The sequence below is a fragment of the Chlamydotis macqueenii genome, chromosome 13, assembly GCF_036417535.1.
Source record: "Chlamydotis macqueenii isolate bChlMac1 chromosome 13, bChlMac1.mat, whole genome shotgun sequence".
Classification (NCBI taxonomy): Eukaryota; Metazoa; Chordata; class Aves; order Otidiformes; family Otididae; genus Chlamydotis; species Chlamydotis macqueenii.
Window position 1 is genome coordinate 20,321,997 of NC_141568.1, and position 25,683 is coordinate 20,347,679.

At 44.4% G+C, this 25,683-nt stretch overlaps 1 protein-coding gene across 1 annotated transcript in view; it reads right to left on the reverse strand.

The window, feature by feature from the left end:
* Window positions 1–25,683, reverse strand: part of NKD1 (NKD inhibitor of Wnt signaling pathway 1) — a 101,096-nt gene that overhangs the window by 13,889 nt on the left and 61,524 nt on the right. The window contains exons 4-6 of the mRNA XM_086758414.1: window positions 25,339–25,396; window positions 7,589–7,695; window positions 5,051–5,146 (exon numbers count right to left, since the gene is read on the reverse strand). Of these exons, the coding sequence (XP_086614540.1) occupies window positions 5,051–5,146; window positions 7,589–7,695; window positions 25,339–25,396 (261 nt within the window). The remainder of the gene's footprint in view (window positions 1–5,050; window positions 5,147–7,588; window positions 7,696–25,338; window positions 25,397–25,683) is intronic.

The window sequence follows — 25,683 nt, forward strand, 5'->3', positions numbered from 1 at the left end:
AAACTTCTCCGCACAACGGATTACGATTTTTGCTAGTCACATGATTTTGCAACTGCTTTGCTTAAGACTGCTCATCACTTCCTGCACAAGAAGTTTCATCCCACATTTCTCAAACTTCCTCCATTTTACACACAAAAAAAAGAATAACAGATTTTTCAGTGTTTCCCATTTTTCCAAAAATATAATATGCTTGGGTTTCTTTTACTGAAATGTACTTTTAAAGCATTCTAGTTAAAAATCATTGTGAATTTTTAAATTAGTGTTTTAAATGGGTAAAGAGAAATACGAATTTTTTTAAAAAAAATTCTCTCCTTTACAGCAGATTGCCTTTGGAGGGGAAGTAGGCTGCATGACTCTAACTAACTTCCGAAGGACTTCTAGAGTGCAGAATTTCTGCTGGGACAGTTAGTTTAATTAAGTAAGAAACCTGAAACAATGATATTTTTCCTCAAAGAGGAAAACTACTGCTTGCTGGGTAGCATCAGAACAGCCACCATATGCCATAGCTGGATTTATTTGTGTCTTGCTTATTGAACACTACAGTTGGTTTTTCCTGGGCTGAAGGAATTCACGGTGTTAATCTGTATTTTTTTCAGACCCTATTTTATCCAGCAGCTAATACAACAAAGTATATTAAAAAGAGTGACCTTAATAGATTGCCAAAAATACTTGCATAAGAAACACAAAAAAGCCAACGGCTCAGGCCGCACGTGCGTGCCGCACTCTCGGTGTCTCTGCAGAACACTTTCTTCATTCCTTACAGAACTCATGTGATGGAGAAAGCCCCTACTCCAGGTATCAATTTTTCACTTCTACAGAACGTTAGTGGTACGGGGTTGACTCTGTTTTTCCAGTATTAGCGTAGCTTATCATCATAGGACTAGTTAGCAAACTGGAGATTCCATAAAGGAAACTAAGAGGCTTTTCCTGCAGAATTAATTTAACAGAATGAGATATTTGTCCCCAAAACCCCTCCCAAAACAACAAAAAACCCAATGACAACAACAACAAAAAAAAACCCCAAACCGCACTGACTTTAACAGCACTGAAAGAAAACATTCAGTTTGAGTCTCTGTAACTTGTCTGGGAGAGATGTCTTTGGCTCCTCTCAGAACGAAAACAGAAAGTAATGTTTTTAATATTTCTCTCTTCGGTGGCACAAATCCACCAGATCTAATGGCTGAAACGACGGCCCCTCTGACACTGCTCCTCTATCCGTCGGTTCCGTTGCTGCTTCCGTACCCTGAGCTCGTGCAACGCTGACAAACACAGCGAAAAGCAGCCCATTTCAAGATGAGGGCTGGGCTGATAAACGGCAGAACTCAGAAAAGCCAGTATCCTTCCCCAAGTCAAAGACCCGGTGCTGAGTTCTGAATGCAGAAATAGCTTCAGACCTTTGCACTCATTACAGAGGATATGAGCAAAAAAAACTAAAAAGGGAAAGAAAAAAAAAAAAAAAGAAAGGAAATCTAAGAGGAAAAATTGGGCATTTAATGTAAGAGACAAAGAACATTTTACACATTAAAAATGCATGAAGAGAAACATCAATATCAGTTCATTACCTTTATCTCAGAAAAAGAAAAGTACAAATGCCTCATTTGTTCTTTGTTTGTAGTCTGATTTTTACATACAGCAGGATGTGCTTATTGCAACATCAGCTTTATTTGATCACATACATTTTCGAGTCATTCTTATTGGGAACTTGAAAGGGGCTTCGCTTGCTATCTCTTCAACAACTAATATAGAAGAAATTCCCCTTTGTCACTCCTGACAAGCAACTTTCTTGCGTGCTTATTCCTGCGCAGCCACTCACCAAAGAAACTCAATTTTCCAAGAAAGACCAGATTGGGGAAAAAAAAAAATTAAAAGGCTAATGTTTATAAAGGATAATTACATTCAGAGAGCTCAATACAAAACCTCATGGATCAAAACACATTAGTTCAATTAGCCAGTTTCAACTCCGATTACAAATATCCGTGTGAAGATAATGACAGTGCAGCTGTCAGCTCTAAAAAGGCCCGCAGTAGATCATAAATTGTCCTCTTACGGCGTATGGAACGAAGGGAAACATTATTAGCTGAGTTTTGTAATATACATATTAGAGCAGGAAAAGTTATCTCCCGCTACACCAAAAGGCCTGAAAAAGGGCCGTCTTCTCTGACAGAAAAAGCAGTAGTTTAGTAACATACAGTAATGCTAATTTTATAATTAGCCATCCCAATAACTATCCTTCATAACGGGTGTATCTCCTCAAGAAGCATGACTAGATCTGAATTTCTAATTATAAGGACTACGGAATAAGTCACACGGACTCCAGGAGGAAATCAAAGCAGTATTAAGTTCTGAAGATGTTGTTAAGATCCAGAAGAAATTTCACCAAGATGGAATTTGAATGCTGTTGCAGTGATCTGTCATTGTGTAAAACCCAGGGGAAACTTTATCCAGTAAATAAATCCATATCTTATTTACAATTTTCAAACATTTTAATGAAAAAAACATTTAGTCCACTTGTAAAATTGCACCCCACCTACATGTCTCTTACAAATTTAACACTGCGTATTCCTTCAGAAACTCTGGACATGAAGTCCAACACTTTAAACACTGATCCTTTGAACGAAATGAAATGGATGTGGGTGGGCAAGGCACTGCCTTTCCCAGTGTCTCACTTTTCCAACATGAAAAACAAGAACGAGAAGGCCAACTTGTTTTTGTAAAGCGCCTCAAGGTCTACAGATAGAAATCTGAATTAAGAATTTCATCTCTCTGTTAAATCTGGCCATAACCCAGGAGACATTAAAGTGAAGTTTTCAAAGAAGGAGAAGAGGTCCACACTAAGCTGCCACACCAGAACCCTGGAATTTGTTTAGAAAAGCTGAGCGGTTCTGAAAGCATTTTCATCAGATCACTCAATGGCACTGGTAGACATCAGCCCTCGTTCTTCAGACTGTCCCTTCTGTCCCCGATCCGGCAGTGTGCTTCACATACTCCTAACTCAAAGCATGTGTTCCATTCCTTTTAATTGAAACTATTCACATGTTTAACATTTGGCGTCGTTAAGTCCTTTGCTGGGTCAGGAGCAGAGCTGCTTAACCAACGCCAGGATCGAGCCCGCTCTGCTGACTGCCAGTCTCTCAGGGGCTAATGGGACAAGAACTTCTATGCACACGAAGAGACGGAAATTCCTCTTCTGTGGCCAAGATTATCTATGAGCTGCTATCGTTAGTCATTCTTGCACAAACAACTCTCACATCGCATCTGGATTCAACAGGAGACAACCAACAAGACGGATTATAGGAATGGCACTGGAACAGCTTGCAAAAGAATTCTGTAACCTAACGGGGAAACTCTGCCACAGTGCCTGCTGCTTCTTTCTATCTTTGGTCACATGTAAAGAGCTGAAAATTATCAACCTATTTGGTCCTTTGGTTAAAAGAAATTTTTCTGGCCTAGGTTCAAGCCTGAATACAGCCAGCCCCAGACCTCAGAGCAGTGTAATTTTCAATCCCTGCACAGATTTGGTTTCAGTTAAGCTGCAGTCTGCTCTTGTAGCAGGGAGAGGTGGAATTTGGCTGTAACATATTCTCTAAGTACAGTCAAATTAAGCTCTTTGGCGTACCACATAATCACAAATAATTATTGTATACATACTTAAAAGCATATTCTCGTTATGTTGAGCACATGGAACTCCCACTGACATTAATGGGAATTCCATGCCTGAAAGGAAAGGACACCCATATGTGTGGGTTTGGGTTTGTGTGTTCTCCTATTCTCTGAGAGTCACGACAATCTTGTAACGAAGACTTAGCCGTGGGTCTGGAAAGATCTGGGTTCAATCTGCCACTAGGTTCTTGTGAGACTTCAGGCAAATTATTTGGTTTTTCTGGTCTCTGTTCCCATACATTAACAGACACAATCCTGCTTCCCTACCCTCCCTCTCCTTGCCCTCCTCGTCTTCCCATTTGAAACTCCCGACTTGCCCTGTAACTTTTCATCCGCTTATTTTCTTGCATGTGGGGTGCAGATTTTGTTTGACTATTGGCAGCACTATCAGAGTAAAGACAATGAAAAAAGCCCAGTAATGGTGTCCTTATACGTGTTAAAAACCCTGAACCACCACCACCACATTTAGCAATTTGTTCATAAATGTCAAAAGATATTTGCTTCAGTCTCCTAGGAAAAAAATTGAGGCCTCATTTGCTGCCTAAGGCCACTACACTTTCAGGACTTACCCTATTCCTTTCCAACCATTCTTGGTAATTTCCACAGACACCAGCGTAAGAGTCAAGACAGACAAAACCTGACAATTTTCTGAAGGCGTGGGAGGCAGTAAACACGCCTCACAAAACAAAATCAATGACAGCACATCGCAGTAAATCTCAGTAAAAGACATTCTTCTAGAAGAAGTATCATTCAGTTTGGATAGAAATAGTTCTGAAGGACTATATTCTAATCTGTACATCCTCTTATTTGGCTTCTTATTTGGACAGGAAATAGGACTTGAAGACATCCTGATAATAAAAAATACACAGAGGTACGCTGTGATAGCCATCCACTATGGTTCTCCAGCAAGCACCATCTATGCTATTCATACTGGGAGGGAGAAGGTGGAGATCAGCCCAATATTCACGAAAGCAACAGAACAGTATAGTCAGTCCTACTGGAAAGAATGTCAGAAAGCAACCTGCCTATTTGGTTAGCTTAACTCTGAAAAGCAGGACAGAAGCCAGAACAATATACATTTGCAGGGGTTTATTTTGACAATATGTTTAGTTGTTCAGTTGTTTCAGATACTCTTCCTCCTCAAATGCCAGTACTACTTTTTAAAGGCTAATCCCACATATTAAACACCAGCCAGCTTAGAAAGTGGTACAGAACATCTGAAAGCAGTAAACTATCGGGGGGATTGTTTCTAGGAGGGAAGGGTCCATGGAAACTGCTGTTTAAGTTGGCAGGACACCTCTACTTCATGGAAGAAAAAACCGTTCCCGTTACAAAACACTTCTCTTGTTAGCAAACGCCGCACACAAAGGGGTAGCTGTACTTGGCTTACCTCGCGTGTGACTCTTCCGTTGTTATCAAAGTCATACAGTGTGAAGGTCCACTCTTGCCTGTTATCTTCCTCTACAGACACATCACATTGCAATTCCTAAGAAACATGCAAAGAGCAGCTGATTACCTCAAGCGAAAGGCCTGTTTGCAGAAGAGACCCTCCGTAGCAGGAGGCTGCTTGGCCCGGGGAGGCCTCTGCCCGCCGCACTGACGGAACCGCATCACAACCACGCCATAAACCTAACTCCCTTGGGTCGGGTTTCAGGGAATCTGCAAGACGCTTTCCACTTCATTGCAGAAAACACCAACAGGCACAAGAAAACTGCTCCCTGAAGCTCTTGAAATAAGGTTTCCCACTGAAAAGTGAGAAGGAAAACTCTGCTTCACTCTTAAGTGACAGGTAACAGAAACAGGCCACAGACCGAGGCAGCGCAGCGCCCGAAGTCATTAATACAAAAGGGACATAAGGCACAAATCCCCAGCAGGGAGACCTGTCCTGCACCCAGGTATTAGATATCCACGGGTTGTCAGGGTTAGCACAGTACAGTGTCGTGCCAGGTCCTGGAACCGACCCTGCCCCGGAGCCGGCAGGTAAGGAGGACCCAGCAGCCGTGCCCACTCCTTATTTTCACTGCGTTCTGTTAGTGAGAGCCTGAAATAATCAATTTGTTAAAGGGGAAAAAAAAAAATAAAGTCCCCAAACCAAACGCCAGCCTTCAGCCAAGAACAGAGGATGCACTTTGACTGACTCAGGTCACCCGGGCGCAAACCGTTTGCTTTCTCTCAAGAGCTGCGCAATCAGAACGATCCAGAGCCACAACAAGACAAAACAGAAAAGTTACAGTGCAATTAAAAGGAAAGCCACCGTATGCAAGTAAAATAAACAGCTCCAAATAGCTTCGGCATGATGGAGCTCAAAATACCTGGTTGATCTTCTGACTTGAAACCAATTCCCCACAGCGGTTACCGGTACCCCCGTCCCCCGCCGAGTTCAAAGGCAGCGTCTCGCAGTCGTAACAAGCCTGGCTGAAAGCTGCCAAGCGCCCCACACTCGACTGGGGAAACAGCTTCATGTTACATAAATATTCCCCGGCATCTTTAAAAGCCAACTCACATCCACTTCAGATTTAGACCTCTTGTCTCAGCACTTGGCGTTTCTGATTCCTTTCTGCCTTTGAAACAACTACCCATCTCTCAGCTCCTAGCTAAGAGAAAACTTTCATTTGTAGAACAAGGGGAAAAAATATCAAGACTTGCTTTCTTCCCACTAGCTAAGACTTCCCCGTCCACATTGGCTAACATAACATCTTTATGTGAGGATGTGCTCTGCTTAGTTAAGAGCCATGGCAGCCTTCCCTGCATTAGTCATGGAGCCTGCTACCAAGGGCTAACCTTTACAGCACGCCAAGAACTACTTGGGAACAAACGCAGGCTTTGCCGGTACGGTGGAGTTCCAGCTACCCTGGCACCAACCACGGCGAGAGGTGTTCTCCAACGTTCAAATATCAAGGCACTGTTGATTGCAATTTATCACGCCTTTCCTGTCTGCAAAGGTCTGCTACTCAAGGGAGAATATAAAATGTGCTGAGAAAGAGTTATTGCCATGTAATAAAAAAAAAAAAAAGGCAGGAAAAGTCACCTCCCCCCAGAAGGCACACAAGCAACACCCGAACTGCCTCTGGGAAAGCCACCTCCCTTTAAGCAGCCTTAAAACAGTAAAAAAGAAACCTACCAGGCTACAAGATCTGCTCTAGAGAAGGAACCCAACACTTGAGCCATGCTGCAAGGTGGCTCTGCGATCTTTTAAATAACAACCGAGGAACGCAAAGCTCATTACGGTGACAGGCTGACAGCGGTGAAACGCAGAAGCTTGCCACATCTGCTGGTGTGTGGAGGGATGGAAATGCGTGCTGTTACTTGCTGGTACCAGAGTATCTTCCTCCTCACCAAGACAGACAACCCTCTAGCTGGATAGCAGCGTATTCCCATACTCATATTTATCAAATCACTCCCTATATAAACAAAATCTGCCAACTACATGCAATGCCTGGCAGCTTTATCATGTTTGTAAGTCTACAAGGAAACAGACCATCAGACTCATTGCTCTCCAGGATGCTTTTCCTCCAGAAAACAGAAGACTTCAGGGTAAGGAAGCTTTCACCAAGACCTTTCACACTAGGCAGACCTAACCAAGTGCAATAGTCCATGGAAGTCAATCTAAAGATTTGGAACACAGTAGCTGGCATAATAAATTACTGACAAAAGGAGCACAGACAAAGGGTTAAACCTAATGCCTCCTCTTACGATGCACTCCAGATCCCACAGAGGAAGGGTCCTCTCCAATCCCGGAAACAAATCTCACTCATCACCTCATATGAGCACCAATGCCACACCGACTGGTGCCAATTCTGCTTTTCCCTGTGCCCGTTACAATCGCCGGGAGCTAGACACTTGCAGAGGACACTATCTGGTCCACAGGTTTTTTTTTCCTACCATAATTATGTCAGCACAGTGAAACTTTAAAATATAGAGAACTTACTTCAAATTTCAGTTGCTTCTTGGAACCTGTGCGTGTGTCACTTTCTTTTTCTGCTTTCTTTTCATCTCCACTGCAAACTCCATCTGTCTTCTCCGGAGGCAAAGCCACTGAGAAAAATATATTTAAGAAAAAACGCTTATAAGGAAATGTCAAAGCAGTCTCGTATTTGCAAATCTGTCATTATATTTAGGGTGAAATTGATTTCAGCAAACTTGTAGGAGAGGATCATTATACTTGATTTGCTTTTGTGTTCGCTACTCATCTGGGATAATTTCTGCAAACACTCTACCAACAGCTTTTGGTACACAGCCTCTTCTACAAACATCACTGGAGTCACAGGAAGTTCACACACAGTATTATGAGAATATAAATCAGCAGAACTGTTACTGTGAATAAGTTGAATAATTTTGCAAAATACTGAAAGTTTGTGACACATTGCAAAAACACATTGCATTCACCAGCAGTGGATGAAGTAATGGAGCTGAAATGAAGTCCTCGTTCTGCTTCCATTTCCCTCTTCAAACACACACAAACCTCACTACCTTCCAAAAAGGTACCACCACCTGCCAAAAAGGTTGAGCCGCACTTTTTCGATGATGTATGAAAAAGTGTATTTTGCCTAAGTTTCAAGTTAAAAATTTGTACTTCCATAATTCAACAGCACTCATAAATAGAATAAATACTAACATCTATCAGGCATATATCACAACATACTATAGCACAGCATATATCAGATCTATAACAGAAAGATATATTTATATATTTCTCATGTGGATTAACAGGCAAATGCCAAGGAGTTTAACAGCTGTGCCTTTGGCTCCTGCAGAGGCACTCAGCCTTGCAGATCATGAAACCCTCTATCCAAAGAAAATTAAGTCTATATTCGTTATTAAAATATACAGATTTTTTAACCCTATCCTCAAATGTTTTCTATATTATTTTTTATACATCCACATACCTCTGCCAACAATGCTACGCCCATACTTCACTAGGCATAGCAATAATCCTGCCTGCTCCCTCCAAGAAACAGAAGATATTGTGAGAATGCGCGCATTAAAGCCAGCAGTTCATCTCTGGCACTGCAGCATTTGCATTTACTTGAAGCCTTCATCCTAATGCTACGTGGGAACCGTTTCTCGGGGATGCCTTTGTAAGTAAGATCTCATGAAAATGCCAGCTCGGTAAAGTCAGATTCCTCATAAAAAAGGAGACCCGATCCCCTCCAGCTCAGGATGAGCCATTTCAAACTGGCTTTACCCTGCGGCTCCCCTGGTGCTCGCCACTATGGGCTCCTTCCAAGCATCCTCCCAGGAAAGCAAGTCACCAGCGTGCTAGAAATGAAGATACTGCATCAGACATCTTTCAGCATTTTCTTTCACATTTAAAACAGAACAATTAGCTAAAATAATAAAAAAAAATCTACCCTTACCATAGCTTTATACTCTCAGAAATTCCTAAAGCTAACACTAGATTCACATTGACACACTGAAATAATTTTCTATTCTTATTTCTTTGTTTAAATGTAACACTATCATATTACCTTTTTTTTTCTTTCAAAATTGTGACATACCATAAAAGGTGCTGGATGTGCAGTAAAGAAAGGGGGAACAAGGTAGAAATCCCAACCCTTGGCATTTCCTGACTTTACACCCACTTGCAGTTTTGATGTTACACCAACGTCGGCTTCCCAACACACACATGTAACGTGCATTGTGCAAGTGTGAGCAGAGACGGAGTGTTACACACGCCCTCACACACCAACACACTCTGGTTTCTGTTCCAAGCCGTGCTAGGACGCCCTACACAACTCTTATGTACATCTGAAGAAGGACCATTTGCTTTATACTCACTTTGTCCAGAAATACAACTCCACATTCCTGGAGACTGAACGCTAAGGCCACAAAAAGACCCCCGTAAAACAAAAGACGACGCTTGGTTGCCCACCTTAGTCCAGCCTTGTTGTTTCACTCTTAAATCATCACGAAACGGGAAGGTAACATGGGCCTTCATCACGTGGGCAGTTACACTGGCAGTGGCTCTTCGTAACTACTAACTACGCCCTGGATCTTCAGTGGCTCGTTTTTACTGGTGACCAGTTTCTCACATGAACAGTTCGAAGCAAGCTGATAGAAACACTGGTGACTGACTGTCCCCTGTGCAATGCTCCTTGTTGGGTTTTTCTGCCAAAACAAAGTGTCTTCGAAGCCTTCGCTCCCTGCCACCACTGTGCTCTCGCAGAGGACCAGCGTTCCCCAGCCCACACCTGCTTCAGCACACAGTTACCTTCTGGTTTTGGGACCAGCCCTTCCACCGGCACCTCTAATAACCTCTCTGGATGCACGGCTTGTGCGCTCAGATAGGCAGCGTTCACTTTCATGTATAATTTATGTAACAGCGGAAAAAATCGCGCTCGGACAAATTAGTCTTCTCAAAAAACAAGAGTTCAACTGTTGGGGAAGGAGGGGATACATCTTGCAGTACACTCCTTGAGAGAGTTTCAATACTGTATGCCAGAAATTATCCTCTTTGAGCTTTGCTGACCTTTGATCTGAGGAACTCATTGGCCTCGCTGCTCTGGGGAATTATCCTTTGAAATCAGTTACTCATTTCGAGCTCAGATGAAATGGGGAAATCTGGTGATCTCATCCTGATGTCAAGTCTCATTCAGCACAGAAAAACGAAATCTAAATGAGGGAACTTTAAGGGGCAATATGGAGGTATTAAAATAATATTTACGAGTGATCAAATAATGCGTCTGTGCATGTATCCTGGTGTCCCTTATCCAAACCCAATGGACATTTAAAAATACGTACTGGGGTACGACTGTTGTGTCGGAGAAGAGAAGGATAACTGTGGGGTATCTTGTTTCTATACTTAGTTTTGACTATTGACAGGCGCTCCTTTTCGTGAAGGATACAAACACATGCTGATCCTACTTATAAATAACAGGAGAACGTCTGCTCGGGACAGTTAAATCTGGCAGCCTGTAAAGAGAGATCCAACAGCGCGCCGTGCCAAGGCTCAGATCTGCTCACAACATGAACTTCCCTTCGGCTCTGCCAACGCTATCCAACCAGCCCAGACAAGACAGCTAGCTCGAAGGAGCGCAGGGAATTAATAGACTCGTGTTTCCAAAGCCCGGGCCATCAGAAACAGGTCCACATACAATATATCACTGGCAAAACCACTTACTTACCTCCTCGCTCAGATAACAAGCCCTGACAAAGAGAACGTGCTACACAGATGAAGGCACCGAGAAAGCTACCCTTGTTGTGGGAATCCACAACCGGAGGGGAAAAAAAAAAGAAAAAAAAAAAAAAAGAAGTAGTATATTTATTGCTTCTCGTGGGAATAACCATATGCTCCCAAAACAATGTTCCCCAACAGAATGTTTCATGAATTGAAACACCGCATATGTTTTCTTTATGATGTTCTCTTTTCTTGTTCGTTATTAATGGTCTTGTATTCACTTCTATAACCTTAAGACACTATAAAAATGCGTCTGGACAATATTTGAAACTGGAAAGACAATAAAGGAAAAATATTAACTTGGAAAAATTGTGAAATACCATTCTTTCATGAAAAACAAACTGACTGGCTTAAGTGTACTAGCAGATGTTTCTCTCTAAGATTGTTAATTACTACCACCCAATTGCTCGTAATTGAGGTGGAGGAGGAAGACAGGGAGAGAACGAGCTCCAGTTTAAAGGTATTAAGACTCATCCCTGAAAAATTAAGCCTTTTCTTCCAGGAGTTTACTCATTCCTAAGAAAAGAAAGGGGCAATAATTCCAACTGCCCCTCAGGAATCACCAAAAAAATCCCAGAAATGAGGTAAAACTGATTGCTGTGCTGTGTGTATTGAAGGAGCATAGGCTATTATAGGATATGGCCAAACTGTTCTTCACTCACCTCCATCCTGCACCTGAGGGTAAGGGGTGAAAACCTGAGCTTCAAAACAGAGCTGCAGTTAGGGGGCACAGTGACCGTTTAAACCGGCACCCTCGCTCAGGCGGCTTGTCGTTGCAGGTTTCTCAAAGCCTCATCCCAGCAAAGTGCCACGCTCCTTAACAAACGACCTTCCTCCTCAAAAGCCAGGGCGGCCGCACGCTGGTTTTCAACTGGGCGTTTCAGTCAGATGGGTTAAGAGGATCTCACGGCCAAGTCTAAATTTGCCCAGCAGTTAGGAGAAGTAAGGCTAAAGATGAACTCCTTCAGAGCCTCTGCGGGACGACCACCATTCCGAAAGGTACACTGTGGATCACAGGGCCTTGACTCAGAAAGCAGAACGACGGGAGAGGCTACGCAATTCCACAGCGATAAATTGTGACTGGGCACTACCAGTATTACCTTAAAGTCAGGGTCATCACTGTGTAGTTTTTGAGAGAAAGCAAAGCGAAGGTAAAATTGGAGAACTGGCAAAAATGCCACGTATGAAAGCCAGCATTACATGAAACCAAACCCTTTGAAGTGAAATATTATTAGCTGTCCCCTCAAGTCAGACAGACTGGATTCCACGGCAATTCTTTACAAGGACTACCAGAAACAAAGGGACAGAACTATCGGTACGTGGGGAAAACCAACAAACCACAGGCTAGAACCTGTGGGGGAGGAGGATAAAAGGAAAACTGAAAAATGCACAGATATATCAAGACAAGGCGATGAAGTCATAAGGGCTTTTGTAGCAGCTCAAACTGCACTTCCGTAGCAATGTTTGACTGGTGGAACTGAGCGTCAAAGAGCTGGTCCAACCGAGCTCAGTAGTAAAAATCCTATTGACCCCAACAGGACAAGAGTTTCACTTCCAATTTACAGACCCAGCAGACGCAGTAGAACTTGAAGTCAGAGACCAGGAGGACCAAAGGGATAGAACAAGAACTAACTGTGTCGGTTTTCCTGACGTCTCTGATGTCTAAATTACCTGGTTCTGTCAACATTTTTTTCATTGCAAAGCAGGTTTGACAAACTTAACTGACATTCTTCACTGACTGCACAACAACAACCAGGGCAATAATAACTATGTTTGAAAGTCCAAACCCAGAAGTCGTTCTTTAATTAACAATTACATTCACATTCCGATTCCACTTTTAAGTTCTCCTGGAGGCCATGGATTAAGAAATACCACCTCCACTAAGCATGCATTTTGGTTTTATTCCGCAGAGTTGACTGAAGTACATCCCCGATGGAGATAACTTTGCTAGAGGAAAGGTCCTCTTCTCCAGCAGCAAAGGGAGGTGGGGTGAAGAGGACGAGGAAGGGAGCAGCATTCCTGTTCCCCAGCCAGCAGAATAAGCGCCGGGAAAAACAGGCTCCTCCTGGGTCAGCGCCAAAAGCGCGTACTCAACTTTCTCTGGCTGAAAGCTGAAGCTGATGAATTAGACACACCCTTCAAAACAACAAAGATCGAGCTGCCTTCTCTGAAACCTACTGTAGGGAAATTAACTGTCCATTTTGGGTCCAGGGGGACAAGTCAAAACCAATTTAGCAAGAGCTGTACTCGTGAGGCTTTGTGCTAGGCCGGGATGGGTATTTCAACCTGAAAACATGGAGAGAAGGCATGTTCTTCTGTTGCACTGTTTCCTGTTGACGGTCACAACGCAGATTAAAGGTTCAATTGCACACCACGGAGTGGAAAAAAAAAGATCCATGATGTCACGAGACCCACTGCCAGCACCTGAGCAGAGGGAGAGAGTTAGGCGCAGAACAGCGGGGTGGTTACTCAGACCATGTGACGGCTTGCAAAAAAACCCCAACAAAAACAGACAACCAAAATATGACTGGATGGTTCAGGCACCAGATAGTGATGCTAACCGACAAGTCACCACCAGGACATTGGGGAATTGCGAAACTGAAATTCACCCAAAGGTTCAGACAACGTTTTCTCTCCTGAATAAAAAATTCACAGGTCTGTGCCACACCAGCTCCCTTAAAGCTTCGATTCCTTTTGCCAACCCCAATAATTTGATGTATATAAGCACAAGTATTCCCAAGCCTCGATACAGAATCACAGGGTTTTGTCTTGGTCTGGCATCTTTTTTTTTTTGGCTGTTGGGTTGCGGGGACAAGTCTTTTACCATCTCCTTATAAAAACCGACTTGTACTAAAGATGTGGATACAAAAGACGACGCTTAAACACTAAACCTAGATTTCTCACACTCTCTCTGGAGTGGGTTTGCCGAAGGGAGGGAGTTTGCTGAATGTTGCCAGATTACGATTCCCTTTCCCAATTAGCTCCCCAACTGGCTGCATTTCATCAACAGCAACTGCCAGATTAAATGCCTTACTTGACCATCTTCACTCAATGCACTTTGATGTTCAGTTCTCAAGCTTCAAAATACCTTTTGGATGAAGATCAGACAGCACTAAACAGAATTACTAATTAATTAAGCAAAGTTAAATTTTAAACACTGTTTGTTGTGTTAGCCAAAAGCCTGAACAGTACAGCCTCTTTTTTTTTTTTCCCTTCCTCATCGGAGATCAAAGAAGATCATTTCTCCTTCCCCTCCTCTATCTCAAAAAAAAAAAAAAAAAGGGAGGGAGGGGGACAGGGAGAGGGGAAATCTCCACAGGCTTTGGTCAGAATAGGTGGGGACGATACCTGTAGCAGCAAGGTTTGTGTTTGATCCGCGGGCACATCAAAAGCCACGGGAGCAGAGTGCAGTCTGCTCTGACTCGCTGTACCGTTCAGCAGCGGCAAGCACTTCCCAAGCGAACGCCGTCACTGCCACCCGCACCGCTTACCGCTTCCGAACGGCGTTCGTGTGTCCCCGCAGCTCCTCGGGGGCCCGCGAAGCGCTGAACAGTGGCAGATGGGGACACCAACTGATCATCTGTGACTGACAGCAAAAGACAACAGACCTCCCTTCTCTAAAGGTGGCCGTACACTGATTTGGGTTAGGAACTGGTAACAGTTTTGCTTTCTAAAAATCCCTTCTCAGTGTAAGTTGCAGACAGGCATGTTCACATAGGATCTTCTATCTTAAATTTCCTTTGTCTCTTTGGATTTTTTTCCACTGAGATTCACAAGGGAAGAAAGAAAAAAGAAAAAACCCCGCCACTACATAACCCTTTATTCAAATGAAGGCGGAGTAGGTAACATTAGTAATACAGGCTTTGATATCAACTCGCTCCCATCTAACTTAGATGTTCAATGGGAAAATGGTGTTTCCACCACCTTTGCAATGATAACGGGGCTTCTAAAGGCATCTGAATTGTAATTTTAATTCCATCAGAATTGCTTCCCGTGGGAAGGAATGTCACTGACCCTCAGAAAGCTCGCCTTTTACAGAGAGCAATGATGCGGATCCCTACTGTAACGTAATTTTGGCTGTAATGAATCAGTTCCACATCTGACAACTCCCTCATAGTTAGCAGTCAGTAGCAGGTTCAGCATTCCCATCTTCAGAGCCCCTGCATACAATCTCAGAAGGGTTTGGGTTGCAAGGGACCTTCAAAGCCCATCCAGTCCAACCCCCCTGCCAGGAGCAGGGACATCTCCAACCAGATCAGGTTGCTCAGAGCCCCGGCCAACCTGGCCTGGAATGTTTCCAGGGATGGGGCATCCACCATCTCTCTGGGCAACCTGGGCCAGTGCTCCACCACCCTCAGGGTAAAAAAATTCTTCCTAATATCTCATCTAAATCTACCTCCCTCTATTTTAAAAGCATTTCCCCTAGTCCTGTCACAACAGGCCCTGCTGAAGAGTTTCTCCCTGTTTTTTCTGTAGCCCCCTTTAGCTACTGTAAGACCGCTACAAGGTCTCCCCGGAGCCTCCTCTTCTCCAGGCTGAACAGCCCCAGCTCTCTCAGCCTGGCCTCACAGGAGAGGTGCTCCAGCCCCCTGATCGTCTTTGTGGCCTCCTCTGGACTTGCTCCAACAGCTCCACATCCTTCTGATGCTGGGAGCTCCAGAGCTGGACGCAGCGCTGCAGGGGGGTCTCACCAGAGCGGAGCAGAGGGGCAGAATCCCCTCCCTCGACCTGCTGCCCACGCTTCTCTTGATGCAGCCCAGGATGCGGTTGGCTTTTTGAGCTGCAAGGGCACATTGCCACTTCATGTTGAGCTTCTCATCCACCAGCACTCCCAAGTCCTTCTCCTCAGGGCTGCTCTCGATCCGTTCTCCGCCCAGCCTGGACTTGTGCCTGGGATTGCCCCGACTCATGTGCAGGACCTCCTAGATGGTGCCATTGTGAATTTTCATTCAAACGTAGTGTCTTGAAATCTGGGCAGCCATCACTACTTGAGGGTGGGGCCTGAACAGCAGTCTGTGCAGGGGCAGAGGTGGCCAGGGATGGGGCAGGAGGGTGGGTGCCCTGCATCCCACAGCAGGCACAGAGACCAGTCTTCATCCAAACGCCGACTTCCCAAGAATATCCTCCCATGCTGGGATGGCTCTGCCCTCTGCAAAGGCCCCTTCAAATAACAAACCAAGGGTCTGCAGGGCCACGCTTCAGCTCCATGCCTCCAAATCCTTACGAGGGGCTGTAACTCCCTCCAGAACAAATCATCTGCACGCAGAGCTCCGTGCTGCCTGGGCTCCCCTCGGCCGCTCCCTCGCCAGCGCAGATCCCTGCGCATGGCCCCGGCTGCGAGATGCAGCGAAGCTCTCCGCTCTCCGGAGCCCTGTGAAAATTCCTCGGGTGGCAGCTCTCTCACTCCTGGATATTTTGTTTTATGACAAGTGTTCCTTTCCCCTCTTTTTGTTGCCTTTGCGGTTTTACATCCTTTTTGATCCAAGGTTGGGCACTCTGTATGACATTTTTTACTGGTGAAAGGACCTGGATTGCTGGATCAGATTTATAAAGGAAGAAAAACCTGATTACGGGGTTTTTTTGTTTTGTTTTTTAGTAGTCTGGGGGTTGGGACTTTCCATCTAAACAAGAGCAGCTGGACTCCGAGCTCTTTCAAGAGCAGAAATGTTGCTCCAGGTTCATTTCCACAACCCCAGAGTGCTGCATTTATTATTTGCCTGTACTCACAAACTAGTTGTGGTTACAAAAAGAGCCCTCTTCCAAACAAATGGCATTTTATCTTTTTCTCCACAGGAGAATAAGGTTGACTGCTACTTGTGCTTTGAGGTTTGGAAATGATGGAGATGAAACATCTGTTAAGAAAAAAGGTGTGGGGGGGGACTTTTTTCTGCTAAAAATATCATGCCTCTTTTTTTTTTTTTTTTCCACCAAACTTGAAACATGTGATGAAATTCAACTTTTAAAATATAACCCTGGAGCTACTCGAAACTATAAAAGTCTCCTCAGTATCTGAGGCAAGTCAGAATTTCCACTGTTCAAGCTGGGCTTTTATGAAGAGCAGACTTTAGGAAAAGCTGTAATCTGTCTAGGTAACAAAGGGCACTTGTTCTGCCTGGCGAGGTAAAACGTTGGGTTTCTGGAGCGACTGCGGCAGAAGTGGAGTCGATGCACACAAAAGCACCCTGACGGATACGTGCGCTTTGAATATGGGACAGCAGCCGGCAAAAGCAACAGGCGTCTCACGGAAACTGCCCCGTATGGCCACGTGCACACGCGTGTGTTTGCGGGGTTCGGCAGGACGGCAGGTCGCGGTGCCTGAACGAGCCAGCCCGGGGTTCAGGCATCCATCGAGCCATATGCCTACCTACCCATCTGTATACGACGATATCCCCATCCCAGCTAGATGGTTCTTACCTGAACGCACAGCAGAAACACAAGAAATATTTAATGCTGTCAGAAGCTGCATCCTCGCACGAGGCACGCTGGGAGACAAAATCCCTACGGGAAGGAGCAAGCCCATGGGATCCGAACAAAAGCTTCCTGCAGAAAGCTACCAAAAACCCGGCGAGGGGAGCACTCTGGAACTCGGCTGCCTGGCCGGGTCAAGGTCAAGTCAAACCGGCAACTGAAGGTGCAGGAGGACATATTGCATAGCAAATGCAGTACTTGAGGCTTCTAAAAACAAATGTGACGTTTCATGTGAAGGCAAGGAATTTTAAACAAATACATCGTCTTCCGAAATAGCAAGGGCCAAAACGTCTTTCAATTACAAGAGCACAAAACTGGATTAATTCCATGAAGACCAGCATGAGAGTATTATCTGACCCCAAATCTTTGCCTGGAAATACGCTCTAGTTTCATACGGGTCAAAAAAAAAAAAAAAAAAAGAGAGTCACAAGAGAGTCAGAGAAGAATGGCATTTTGACTCACTTTTCAAAAACATGTTTAATAAAACCTCCACGAACTGTGGTCAAAGCTACAAGAAAAATAACTGGTAATAATCGTTGCTGGGAAATTAAAAGTAGAAAAGGACCTTTGTTCTTCAAGTAGAATAAATGAAACCACTGGCATTCATCATGTTTCCAGAGAAATTGTTTTCAAACTCCTGACTTGTTCCCTTATTTCATCCTTTGTTCCTGGGGGTGGATGTCCCACGGCAGAGTTCAAGCACGTTTTTATACAGTCAGGCCGCTTTATCTCCGTACCGTACGCACCACGTCTCCCACAGATCCGCCTGAGCCCATCGGTTTGCCAAGGATGCCCGACGGTAGACCCCGCCTCCCGGATCCTGCGCGGCAGGAGAGCGGGATGTGCGGAGAGACACGGCCCTTCGTGCATCGGTGCGAGCCACGAGCAGGGCGCCCAGGGCCTGCTGCCTCGGCTCCGCCGCGACGCTTCGCTCGCCTTCAGGAGGTGGAAGGCAAATGCAAGAGCCCTCCTGCCTGTGACGAGGCCTCCCAAAGCTCCGTACTTTTGCCCTTTGATCGTCCCGCTTCCCATGCGCACCCTGATCATTCACCACTTAGGTGCTGGAAGGAGGAGAAGCAGCTTGAGAGGTCTGTAGACAGGTTTTTGACAGCTATATCCATGGGTGACTTTGCCTCCCAGCAAACTAGCTCACAACTACCCCAGAGCTGAGAGTAAATTGATATTCTTATCGCTAATTGATTCTTTTTTTAATGGCCACTCAGAAAGAGCATTCGCATCTCTGTGAAAGAAGGAAAAGTTGCCAGTCTTAGGTAGAAGGAAGGAGTATGGAAAACCAATATTGTTATAAATACCAAGCATGCATATAATATTACTTTAAAGCTTTCCATATTTAAGGTGTTCACTCAGGATCAACTCTTTGCTTTTTTGAGGTGCTTGTTCACTCCCCTTTCAATTACCTCAGTTTTTTACTGAATTATTTTTTACACATTACACACAATTAAATTAACATTTGTCTTTCTTCAGCCACCACAGAGACCACTTGTAAGTGTGGAAGGTTTTGGTGTGTACTGTACTTTGAAACCCTCTCTCTGTCCTATTGTAAGAGACAGACATGGATGTAGGAAATCCCAGGCTCTGTTCTCACCTTTGGTGTTGTGTCCCTGGGCCAAACATGCCACTCGCTTGCGCTCAGGAATAACAACTTCCCAGCAGCACAGAATGATCTGAGCACAGAGATCAATGCAACACTATTACTTGCAGCTGGTATAGAATCATAGAATCACAGAGTGGTTAGGGTTGGAAGGGACCTTCAAAGGTCATCTAGTCCAACCCCCCTGCAAGGAGCAGGGACATCTCCAACCAGATCAGGTTGCTCAACTAGTTATTGTTCCCCAGTCTGACGCAGAGGATGAATAACTCAGGACAACACTCAAAGGGTGGACAAAACGCACTGTCTGTCAGAAGCTGTTGGGCAGCAGGAGCTGGTGGGCCGTCGGCTGAAGAGTGCGATACCCCGGGTGCAGGGAGGAAGCACGGCACGGGCAGCAGAGCAGGCACTCAGTGTGGGGAGGAAAGCCCACCCTGAGGTGACCTAACACCCCCATTTCACTGCCTCTCCATGCGCCGTGTGCCAACACGGGTGGGAGCCGTTGGACGCTGCAGAGGTCCATGTGGAAACCCCTGGAGACCACTCACTCCTTACACACAGACGACAGACCGCTGTTGGATGGCAACGGTGCTTCATCACTACTGACCTGGCTGCACTTGAAACAGCAGCTCTTAAACTGAAAGCTTCTGTGATCCAAATACCAGCCCCCTTCAACTGCAACAGCTAATGTTAAGAAACACTTGTACAATTTTATATTTTTTTAAATTTTTTTTTTCAGCTGCCTTATGCCATAAGATTTTCCTCCCACTCATGGCAAACAGCCTACCTGCTTCTTATAATTTCCTGGATCTGTGTATAACCACAGGAAAACTTCTGCTAATCCTACCAGTCTCATGTTCTTTGGTGACTTTTATTCTCACTGCCAAACTAAGCAGTTTTCTCTTGGCACTCTCCACTGCTCCGTTGGTTTTTTTCCCCCCCTCATGTTCTTTGGTGCTCTTTCCAATTTACAGTAACCAGCTTATCAGCCTCCAGCCTCAGCAGGGACTGGCTGTTCGTCAGATAACAGTCCTTGGGTCACCCTGAAGCTGAAGATATTTTTCAGAGTGGGTTCACTGAGTAGGAAAGGGTGCTGCAGAAACCTCTTGTCGGCTGAAAAAAACACAGGCGGTGATCCCCAGTCTGAGGGGATCACATAGCATATACTCATTACGGTAAGCGAGCAGGATTAGCAACAAGGCATTAAAATGCAGAGCTCCTAGGAAGAGCACTTGTAAGATAGAATTATTAGCACTGTTTGCAGTGTCAGTGATGCACAGGTACTTGGTTTGAGGGACTCATCTTCTGCAAAGCACCAACCCTGCATCAGTAGTGCTAGGTAGGCAATAACAACGGTGCGGAGGTAAAGCAACTTTGCCTGTGTGCAATCTATGTCTCTTGTATAAACACACTGGAATTTCATGTACGTAACAGACAGAAAATTACTGAAGCTTTAGAAAATAAAGGAAATAACCATCACAACTGAAGGAGCATGCAATTTGAATAACTGCCCTTTATTAGCCGTTCACGGCTCAGCCTAGCAGAGGACGTGAATTTATGACAGCTCAGAGAGCACCAAAGTATGGTACAAAGCATCTCCCATGCAAACAGAAGGTTGGCTAAAACTAGTTGAAATGCTTGTTCAAGTTCTCCTTTGCTGTCAAAGGTTCATTAAACCACCAGTTTGTTCTTTACTATGGGCTCCATGTCTGCTTATCAGTTCTTACGGAAGTCAAAAATAACACCACAGCTTTCCGTGGTGGAGCTCTGGTAACCACGCCTCAGCTCCCACTTCACCACAGATTCCCTGGACGCCAGGGAGGAAGAGACGAAGGACTGACTGGACATACTCGAAACATTTTGAAAAACATATCATAACAGTAAGAATATAATGAATTATTTTTCTGCTTTGCTGAATGCAGCATGCCTTACTTGCAGGTTTAGAAATTCCATGTCTTTTAAATGCATAAAAAGTGCTACAAGTAGCTCTTTTACAGACACAACATCACAACATTTTTTTTTCAGCAACAACATGTGCTTTGAACTCTGCTAGAGAGCTCTCATATATTTATGGGCAAGAAGATGACCTGAATAATTTTGTCCTTTCTGGTACCAGACAAGGGAACATCTTACATCTAGGGATTTAGGTACATCCGGTTTGGGAAACATCAAAAAAATGGGTTTGTTGATTCAGGTAAAGCTCTGTCACTGCTTTCAGCAGGATTTTGGATATCGTGTTCACATAAGGCACCAGGAAGGCTTGGATCTTTTCCAGTCTTCTGTCGAGAGAATAATCATCAAGACATCACCCTCAGCTGACAAATGAAACACGGAACAGATTGCTAACAGCGTAAGAGACAGCGTCTACAGGACGGGAGTGATCCCACAGAGATGCAAGGTTTCTGGTCAGCAGAAACCCTTAAGTCATGCTTTTCAGGAGGACAGTGGCATGAGAAATCACATTATCACATAACTGGGATGATAGGTTAGATGTCTCCTGAGCTTAAGGACTTCACCTTGAACTCCAAAAGGCAGCTGAAGCAGACTGACAGCTACATCCCACGGGGCTCTAAGGACCTTGTATGCAGAACGGTAGAAAATTGCCTCTTGTCCATGCTCAGTCTGTGTCAGAGGGAGATGTTCCTGCTTCTGGCTCAGATGTCAGGAGCAGGGAGCAAACAGGCTGCTCTGAAAAGCTTCTAAATGTTTAAGTGATAGGATGGAGGAACCCCAGTTCTCTTGATAAAGACATGGAGTGGTCAAGATAAGAAAGCTTTCCTGGTCTACAGGCTTTATCTGTGAAAATGTCCCAAAAGGTCTGGGGAAAGGAGGTGAAAAAAGCTCTGGAAAACAAGAGCCAGACTCTTGAAGGATTCATTAAAAAGCTTACTTACGCACTGAAGAGCAGAGAGAGAACCTGGATGTCGTTACTGAACACACTAACTGCAGATACCTTTCTGAGCCACCTGCCTGTCTCCATGATGGAAGAGCGACTTGCTGTTTGATGCCACGTTCGATTCCTGCCTGCCATTTTAGCTCCCCCACTGAAACTAAACAAAGAATACCTCGAAAGTTCTGTGCTAGGTTTTGTGACTTCTTGCAGAGCCACCTCCAGTCATTCAGTTCTGGCCACCCACTATTCCATCTAGGGACAAGGAGGAGAAAATGCAAGCTGTTCTGTCCTAGACGTGAGGAGTGACAAAGCACATGTCCTGTGCAGAAACTGCTGGGCAAGAAAGTTCAAGCACGAGAAGTTCGTACACAGCTACAGCAGATCGCAGAAGGACTCGAAGTTTGGCCAGTGGAAGTCTCTGAAACGCACTGCTGAACTTGGAATGAAAGTTACACACAGAACCTATATCCAGTGTGCCAAATTGTTGGGTAATTAATGGAAGAGGAAGAAGGGAAACAGAGTAAAAGCAACATAAGAGACTGAGGTTTCCATTGGTGTCTCTTACCTAAGGAAATCAGTGTCCATGTCACAGAAAACCCCAAAATTTCAATTTAGTTACTTGCCCAGCAGCAAAATCAAAGGCAGGTGCTGGATATAATGGACAGTACTGGTCAAACCGTTTCTTTCTGCACAGCGCTGGGCAAACAGAGTCGCCACTATTGAGTTCTAACCTCTTGTCATGCAGCAACGTTGAGTCAACAATCCGCTCTCATGGCTTAATGCTTTTGATGTTTACTTTGTTCTTTCTATAGTTCAAAAGAAAGCACTAATGCACTGGTCCTCTTACCAAATACAATCTTAATCCCAGAATCCCGAGCCTTTTGCTGTTGGCCAGTTAAGTCTGTTAAGACGAAAGGATTTGATCAAGCTTTACATAACAACACAGAAGTTAAATCCAGCAAAGAGAGTTCTTTTTATCTGTACTGCTCAGACAGCTAAGAGAGGGGAAAAAAGAGAGGGATAAAAAATTAAAAAAAAAAAAAAAGAGTAATGAACTTGGCTATGTAAAACAAAATAAGGAATTCAATTATTTCTCTTACTGCCACTTTGTCTTTTCAGTGAGAGCCTTCTAAAGATCTCGGATTTATTCTCCGATGAAGTGGCTGAGTGTGAAGGCTGTAACTCTCCCCTAACCCAGAACAACTGTGGCACCTGCTGTGCTTTTCTGCAAATCTGAGGAATGTGTCTTTTTCATTTTTGTCCATCCCTACTGTGTATTTATCAAGTCCGTTGATTAGACCCTTGTCTGGTACTTGGTAGAGCTGGGCTCAAGTCTTTGTTTCGCCATCCGCATCCTTTGGGAGTTCAGCCCAACCAACCGCGCTTGGGCGTGCCACAGCTCCCCGTCCCTGAAACTAGTCATCGGTGATGTTATCTCATGACGCGTGAATGTATAATCACAATACGTGTTACACCAGCACATATGTAAAGATTGTGAGGTAGCAAAATAAAGGCAGAGGAGCTATTTTAGATGGAAAGATTAACATATTTTCTAGAGTATTAATTACATTTTCACACAAAACATTTCTACGCAGAAAAGAGCTACGAGAGCGGTCATCTTGTACCTAAGCCACACAAAATCCAAGCTGTGCCTTGACAAAGGTCTCAAATCACATTTCAGCTTCACTTTATACTATCACTATCACCCAAAAAGATGATGCCAGTAGAAAGTACAAAGTTATACAAAAAAGGCAGAAGCATCCTGCTTTAACACAACGCTTCCCGTACCATCTGTTAATTCTAAGAAGATTTTCAACACCCCATCCAAGAGCGAAGCGGCTAACACTGTCCCCAGCACGGAAAGCACAGCCTGGAGATGGGAGGGCAGAAGGGACGAGGACCAAGCCTTGGCAACCTGCAGCCGTGTTCCTGAGCACTGGGTGAGCACCATCACCCGCCTCCCAACTGGGCAGATGCCACAGAGGAGCTCTTCCCCGGTGGCAGCACACCGAGAAAGGGCCACCTGCCGGTATGGGAATCTTCGCTACTCAGCTACCTCACAAGAAACGCGACGCATCAGAGGTAATAACGTAAAACTGCTGAAATTACAGTAGCCTAAAAGGTTTTACACTCTAATCCTGCTGCTGACTAGTTTGGAAATATCATATTATTGGATGTTACATTTGCTATGCAAGACAATTCTACACAACAAAGTAAGAAATAATTAGAGGCAAGGAAAGGTAGAACGGGAGACAGAAAAATGGAATTATTCACCTCGCTGACACTTAATATCCTGTGTTAAGTAGATTCTGCTACAATTCTGAAAATTAAAGACCCACCCTTTATTCGAGTTATGTCCTACTCTGAGCAGAAAGGAAAACTGCAGAGAAGTTAAATCCTGAAACGCTTTTAACAAACGCTGGCACCATCATGGCAAGCGTATCTAAGCTTTTGAGTTTCACAGTAGCCTACAAGCACCAGCCAAAATGGAGCTCCTATGCCACAGGCACGTACGAGGGAACGCTCTTTGGGAACTACAGACATGACAGAAACACGGGATCCACGAAACTCAGTACATTAACAGGTCAGGAACCGGAAGACAGACGTTCCTAGCAAAGAGAATCTTCCAAGTCCTGTTTAGACATGAGTCTCTAGCACCAGAAGCAAACGACTGGAATATAAAAGGACAGAAATTTCCAAGTTAAGCTCAACACAGTTCATTGCTGTAAATAAGTTGGAGGTATTGTTTCAGTAGCCTGTGATACACACCTAGCACACAGCCCATGCAACCACCTGTTAGACCTGAGATTCCCAGCGCGTTTCTGAAGTTTCATTTCCTTGGTTTTTTTTTTTTTTAAAGAATGAGCAACAACGTCCTCAAATTAATCCCTTCCGTTCATCAACCACCACATGCCCGACTGGAGTTCAAGGTACCCACGTTCCCTGGCACGCAGAATACAGTGTCCACACTCAAGGTCCCCAAAGGCCCTTCCCACCACAACGACGACTGCATCCCCGCGCAAGGAGAGGCCTGATCACACCGGAAGAGATGAGATGAGCCTTGGAAAGAAGCAATTACCTGAGGCAATAATGATTCCAGAGAAATGTACTGAGTAAGAGTCTCTGGTCTTGATCAGAAATGAATGCAGGAGCTTCTAAGTCTGGTTTGTGTAACACAGAAGGCTGTGCAGCGTATCACAAAACGCAGTGCTAACCCTTGCAGTGACTGCATTTACCACCTTTGCTGGGGACACTAATACTCACTACAGCCACCCATGCCAAGAGAAGTACCTGCAAAAAAATTGTGAGACCCTGATTTAAAACCCTTGGTCCCTATGATACAACTGGGTGATTTTTTTTGATACTGGGACAGCGGTAGGAGATACAAAGGTAATACTCTATTCCCATCTCAACAGCTTTGCCAGGCAAACGACACATCAGTGCATCCAGAGCTGCACTCTCACACACGCATTCTCACACTGTCTCACTCCGATATCCCTTAATAGTAACCAAGAAATGTTCTTTAAATACCTTCTAGATGAAAGTGTTCATCACCAATACTGTCTCTGTAGCCTTCCCCAGACAAATCCTGTTAAAAAAAAAAATTACATTAATGGCAAATATACTATATACAAAGTGTTGAGGTGTTAAAAATATGTATTTATTATGGCCAGGATGAATTTAAAACACTAACAAGAGCACAGAAGTTGATTTCCACGAAAGAAGTCAATCACTTTTGTAGTGGCAGTCAACGTACTTGGTGCTATTTCACAACACTCTGGACATACTTTGGGATAAAAATTGAATGGAGATGAATAGATTGTAGAGGGGAAAGAAAAAAAGAAGTGTTCATATTCAAACCCTTTTACAAAGTAG